The sequence below is a fragment of the Falco rusticolus genome, chromosome 5 (genome assembly GCF_015220075.1).
Source record: "Falco rusticolus isolate bFalRus1 chromosome 5, bFalRus1.pri, whole genome shotgun sequence".
NCBI lineage: Eukaryota > Metazoa > Chordata > Aves > Falconiformes > Falconidae > Falco > Falco rusticolus.
Genome location: NC_051191.1, coordinates 11,353,809 through 11,360,621, shown reverse-complemented (window position 1 = coordinate 11,360,621; position 6,813 = coordinate 11,353,809). Strand labels below are relative to the sequence as shown.

General features: G+C 52.0%; 1 protein-coding gene across 1 annotated transcript; it reads right to left on the bottom strand.

Moving 5' to 3' along the window:
- Positions 1 to 20: 20 nt before the first annotated feature.
- Positions 21 to 6,166, bottom strand: ANKRD7 (ankyrin repeat domain 7). Its single transcript, XM_037390496.1, is given in 6 exon segments — positions 21 to 589; positions 1,107 to 1,213; positions 1,321 to 1,494; positions 1,729 to 1,788; positions 1,790 to 1,844; positions 5,850 to 6,166. Coding segments are annotated over 6 exon segments (744 nt in total). The 5' UTR covers positions 6,056 to 6,166; the 3' UTR covers positions 21 to 447.
- Between the last annotated feature and the right edge of the window lie 647 nt (positions 6,167 to 6,813).

Below are 6,813 nucleotides of genomic sequence, written 5' to 3'. Positions count from 1 at the left end.
AGCTATCCATAAGAGGGGTGAAACTGCTTAAGACTTTAACAAAAGGGATATGTTAGATCTCTGAAAGAAAAGGCTGGTAGTTCCTGCTCATTGTAGTGGAAGTCAGTAAGGACAATGGTGCTGGTCTGAGGAGAGGACTGACATGCATTTCAGTTTGCCACGTTCTACCTCTGGGTAACTGTAGGATGCAGACATGTTTTAGAGTTTGTATTGGGCAGGTGCAAGTTTAGCATCAAAACTTGACATCTAACAGACAATTCGGGGCGGAAATTTTCTTCAACATCCAGATTAATAGTAGACACAGGGAACAATACGTATCAGAAGACGTCACCGAGCACTGTCTGTCCTGAAGCTTTCAACACACCATTAAACCTTGCTGCTATTACCAAAAACATTCAAAAGCCACACTGACAACTGACAACCTATTCTAACAATAAAGTCAAAAATTTACCTAGAATATCCATGAGTAACAGCATAATCCTCAGCTGTCCATCCGTTACTGTCTTTATGGAAAAGATCAGCACCATATCGAAGAAGAACTTTTATTAAATTAAGCTGTCCACCAGATGCTGCAGTCATAAGTGGGGTTCTGAAACACCAAAAATATGTTATGAAGTAGATCATTTGACACAGACACTGTAATTATTTTTATTCCTGTTTGCTCTCAAAAACTACTTTCCTCATTACTGAATGAGCAAAAGAAAAAGCAGTTTTCATTAAATATTAAGAGCAACCATAAAATGCAAGAGGGAGTCAAAACAAGCAAACGTTCAATCTTCAGACAAAGCTTCCACATAGACAACACTCACGTACAAACTACGCCACTATGCAGGAGATGTTTTTTCAAATCGAGGCAGTGCTGCTGAGCTAACAGCATGTTTCCTGCCAGAAGGGCCACCACAGACAATGCCTTCTTGTAACCCTCAACGAGGAAAGCACCCACTGAGGTATGACAACAGCCAAGCGCAGATGTGCTTTCACAAGTCACACAGAAATAGCTGCTATGTGGCTCCCCGGGTTTTTTCAGAGCTCACTCTCATGCCTCTGATTAATCCAACCTAAAGAATACTAAAGAGACCCATGCAGAGTTTTGACAAACCACTCACCTTTCACAGTGATCTCGAGCATGCACATCAGCTCCTCTCTGCAGAAGAAACTCTGCTATATCTTCATGACGTTCAGAGATAGCAAGAATAAGCGGAGTGTTTCCCTCCTGAAAGGACAGATAAATACATTTAAAAATAAAAGAAAAAAAACCCTACAAGAGAAATACTAGTACAACTTTTTGAAAGAACTTCTTCAACAAATACAAAAATTTACCTTATTCCGAGCATCAATATTGGCATTATGCTCAAGTAACAGCCCCGCTACGGTTGTATTAGGAGATCGGACAGCAAGGTGAAGGGCAGTGTTGCCGTCAGCATCCGCCAGATGGGGGTTGGCACCGTGCTCTAGCAGAATAGCTACACATTCTTCTTGCTGGCACTGTACAGCCTGGGAACAACACGCAAAAAAGGAAGAACTGCCAGCACTCTGTTACAATTGCCCCAGCTTCCCAATGCTGGAAAATAAGAGCACCTTCAAAGCTGAGCTAACATATGCCTATTCCACGCTGATTACAACATGCATGCTTCTACACAGAGCTGTGTAAAGAATCCTTCCAGCCACCTCTCATTTAATGCACAGTTGACAAGCCCCACTTGAAAGAGCATAACATATTCCACATACCTTCATCAGTGGTGATCTGTTGTCACTGTCAGTAAGATTTAGTTTACACTTGTTTTCTACTGAGATATGTAACAACATTCACATGGCCATTCGCAGAAGCGAGATGCAGAGGTGTCCTAAAAGTTAAACATATTAAATTAGCACAAACAGACAACTAGAGAAATAATTTCAGGCTGTGGTAAATTGTTATGACCACAAGTTTCACTTTGCACAAAGCAAGCTTAAGAAAAGATTTCTCATTCTGTTACCAGTAACAGCAGTTGCGCACCAAACACCCGAGACTGGCCAGCAAAACCCCTCCGCAGCATCTGCTTAGTAAGGTGCCATTTCCTTCACTCTAGAACTTAATCTGCACAGATTCCTGTGCCCAGGTGGTGGTCACTGCCTCCAGCAGGACTACACCTGTGGCACAGCAAAAAAGACCAAAGCTTGGGAATCTGAGAACTATGGCAAGCAACCCTCTAAGTTCTAGGATTATTCACGTGCCAGAAGTGTCTCAGAGATGTAGATGGGCTTTATATAAAGAGTATTAGCGTTTCCCTGCACTTCGAGGATTTCTGCTTTTTCTCTAGCTTGCTTACTACTGCAACAAAACCAAGTACTCACTTGCACCAAAGTGCCCCCCATTACATGCAGCAAACCAGACAGCAGAACACTGTAAGCCTGAGTACAGGAAAGTAATACCCGACCCTTCAGATACGTGTAACTACGATAGTCATAATAAGCCTACTACAGAGGAAGTCCTCTCCAGGGAGGGAATACTGTGTTTCCATAATACATGACCAGCATAAGAAAATGAAACTCTTTTCTTCAAGTTAAAGCCTTGCCAGAGGAAAAAAAAACAAACAAAAAACCCCTCCTTCAAACCACAGAACATCTTAGGTCTGATGTCAATTAACCAGCCTACTTATACTGAAAGAAATTGCCCAGAAAGTCCTTGCATGTGTTTCCCCCTAAATCAGAGGCACAAATCAGCACAAGCTTCACTCTGTGCAAAAGCAAAGCACCTGCTGCTCTGCAGGACACCTGTCCCAACAGAGCAGAAGACAAGCTAGAAAACAGCTGGGACCTTCCTCCCTTGAAGGCGATGCAGTAACAATCCCACAGTTCCTCAAGAACTGAGGGGAACACCAGCACTGGTTCTGAACCACATCGCTGCAGGTAGGTCCTTCTCTGTATTTAGGAAAGCTCAACTAGCCTTGCAATTGTTTGGGTACCTTGCTGAGACAGGAGCACAACAGCTCCCTGGCTAAGGGGGAATGGAAAGGGAGAGGTACACAAATGCAGTGGCAGGTGATGCAGAAACACAGTAATCTGTAACACAGATACTTGCTACAGGGCAGCTGACATCCTCCTCCACTGCAACAAAGATGAGGATGAGAGAAATACAGAAAACTTCAAAGAATTTGGAATGTCTTGCTACAGACAGGGAACAGACTGGAGCACTGACAGAGGAGTAGCTCAAGAGCAACTACCACCACTTTTTGAGAAATTCCCATGGAAACATGCGGGATTCTTCATCTCTGAAGAAACGACTGACTGAGATTATCTGAAAGCTAACCAGAACTGGTTATGAAGGAGTCCACAATCATCTGAAAGCTGCTACTACCAACCACTAGGAAGCATGACAGACGTCAAGTAGTCACTATCAGTTCTGCAAACAGAAAAGCCTTCAGAAAACTTGGACTTGTTGCTGTCCTCCTCAACCAAGCCTCTCAGTCCGTCAACAGGAGACGGCTCTGCTTGGAGCGAGGCCTGCTGTGCTCCACAGAAGATCCACTTCAGGGAACAGGCTGGCAGAGAACACCAGTGCTCAGGGTTGCCTGTCCCTGCAAGAGGCCTCCAGTAACACCGAAGTTCTTCTGCCACCCAGCCCTGGGGACACTGCCCAGATTCTGTTCCTGCTCCTGCTGCTGCTACGCTGATCACCTACAGAGTAGAAGAGAACTGCTGATGCCTGAGCAGCCACGAAACAACCCCACTGGGAAACAGCAGGCTGGCAGTACACACTTTGAATGGCCCTTGAGCCGACAACCCAGCAGCTACAAGCCAAGCAATGAAAGCGCTGGAGTTCAGTCTGACAGGCAGCTGACAGGGTCAATCTCCCTTAGCGATGAGCTCTGACCCAGGATCCATGACTAGCTGGCATTGTGCCCACAGTGCTTCCAACTACAGAGTTGTGCCCGTCTCTGTCAGTGAGGCTGAAGGTTTTGCTAGACCACCTCTGAAAGCTGCCTGCTCCTAACTGATGCTGTATCAGGCACACTTTCGGGAGGTCTTATGGGCTACAGGACCCACTTTATGGAAGGAACCTGTTGGTGTGATCCTTGCCATGCTCCTGGTGCAGGATTTTGCTTTTGGAAATCCTGAGCAGCAAACCTGAGATATTCATACAACCAACGCACACATTGTTGCCGTTACTTTGCATTATTTCCTATTCTTCACCTCTATTTCCAATGATACCAAGTCTTCCAACACGAAGCCCTGAAACGCAACTGCATCTGGTGGTCACTCACAACACACATCACACCCACAAGCACTAAGAGGGCACAGGTGGCCTTGCAACCCTCATGGCTGGTACAGAGGGCAGTGGCTGCAGCAAGTAGGCAGGCTCTGGCCACCAAATTGCTCTCAGCCTCGCTTTTCAGCACTGGGCATTATCACGGCAAAACCACCACCGTGCTCATCATAGTATGCTGCCTTTTCTTTCTTCCCTCCCTCTCCCCCCCCGCCCCCGGCTTGGTTTTTTACAGTTTGTGACTTTATTTGTCCTGTTATAACACTGATAATTGCCTGGCACACAGAAGGAAACCCTTCAGAGGAAAAGAAGCTTTCTAGACAAGATGAACTTGAAACGCAAAAACTAGCGAAATTTCGTACCAGGGTCTGCTAAGAGCTGGTGACTGACTGCTGACTGAATCAGGAAGCAGTAAGAAGAAAAAGAGAGAAACTTTCCGAACTATTTCCATAAATGCCATCGGGCACCTTGACTCTGGCAGCTGAATTATGCACAAAAGTGCACTCAAGCCACCTTAAATGGCATCCCCCACCTGCAGCTGCATAAACAAATACTGGCTGGCAACACTCAGGCACACAGCCCACGTGCTGACTGGCTGCACTCTTCATCGCCTTCCTACAAATCTAGACAGTTTCAGGTGTTTTCAGGGCAATAAGCTAGCTGGCTGGCAAAAGTCCAGTCTTCAGAAAAAGACAGCCCAGGATGCTGAAGTACTCCGATTAAACCAGCATCTCCTCTGAATGTCATGGATGTTTTGACTCAGAGTCTTTTCAGAAAAGGCATTAACAGCTCGACACATCCAAGACCCAAAAACTTCAGCTGATTCCCTTATGCTTACGGTGGATCATGAGGAGCTATGCTGCAGCCCAGGGCTTCTCCCTAAAATATAACTGCCAAGTACTTGCTGTGCTTGACTCAAAAGCACACATCACACCACCTGCCAGAAGCAGCAGCTCCCTCTGCATGGCACTGCCCAGATTTTCCAAACCAAGGCACTAATTAGCTGTACCAAGGCCACAGAGCAAACAGCAAAGTAACTGCCACCTAAAATCAGACTGATGTTGCTTTGGCTGCAACATCACAGTCACAAAAGGCACATCAGGCAACCGTCCACACAGCACCAATACACAGCACACTTACCCTTTCCTAAACGCAGTGCTTACCCTCTTTTACTCCAGCTGAGGCAGTGCAGCTTGCTCAGCTCAACTACTAACCCCGCACGCCGAGGCCTCGGAGGTGCATGCACTCTGCCTTCCAAGCGAGCCTGGAGAATGGCCCTGAGGCTCCTTCTGCAACCCCCCCGGCCAGGCTGCTGCCGGCCCCCTGCCGCTCCTGCGCCCCCAGGCAAGGCAGCACCCCCGGGAACGAGGGCACGGAGGGGGCCGGGGCAAGACGGGGGATGCTCGGCCGACTCCAAGGGCTCCTGGCAGCACAGGCCTGGCTCCCCGCCCAGGCTGAGGCTCCCCGCAGCGATGCTGCCGTTCGCTCCCAGCGCCCTTGAGCTGCCGGCGGCTGCAGCTGCACCTGCGGGTCCCGGCGCTGCCCGCAACCCCCCCGCACCCCGCCCCAGCACCGCCCGGCGCTGCTGCCCCCCGCCGCTTACCGCTCCGCCGTGTCCCGCTCGTCGATGCCGCATTTCTTCAGTCTCTGCCGCACCTGACCCAGGTCGCCACGGGCGGCCGCACGGTGCAGCTTGCCCAGCTCCTGCAGCCGGAGCTCGTAGGCACCGGTGGGGAAGGGCTTGGCGGCGCTGCCGGACGCTGCCGGCTGCCCCTTCTTCTTCCTCCCGAACCCGAAAAACCTCTTCATCCCGCGGCACGGTCCCGCCTCAGGGAAGAGATGGCGGGAGGCACGCGGCGGGCTGCGGCAGGCCCCGGGCAGGGCCGGGGGATGGGGGGTCCCGGGGGCAGGGGCCGAGGGGATCGGGGCCCCGGGCTGGGACGGGGAATCGGGGCCCCGGGCTGGGACGGGGGATCGGGGCCCCGGGCTGGGACGGGGGATCGGGGGCCCCGGGCTGGGACGGGGGATCGGGGGCCCCGGGCTGGGACGGGGGATCGGGGGCCCCGGGCTGGGACGGGGGATCGGGGGCCCCGGGCTGGGACGGGGGATCGGGGGCCCAGACAGCGGCTCGGTACAGCTGTCTACGGAGCGAACCGTCAGGGGGGCGGGAACCTGCGGGCAGGAGCTGCTCCCAGCGCCGGCAGCTGCAGACAGCGCCTCCCTCACCACAGCGAAGCCCGCGCAGGCGCGGTCAGACACGATGGGAAGGTAAAGGCGAGCGCGGCGGTTAACCGGCCGGCGGGCTCTGCTGGCGGGGGCGGGGTCTGCTCCGGCGCGTGTCCAGCGCGAGTGACGTCACTTCCTGCCCCGCGGTGCCCGGCGGCTCCTGCGCGGTGCCCGGCCGCGGCGCTGCCGAGCGGGGCCGGGGGCAGCGAGAGGCGCGGCGGGTGGCGGCGGCGCTGCGCCCCCCGCAGAGCACTCGGGCCGCTGCCGGGAAGCCCGGGGGGTGCCGGCGTACCGGGCAGCAGCAGCTCCCCGCTGGCCCCGGCGGGGCCCGCGCTGCGAGC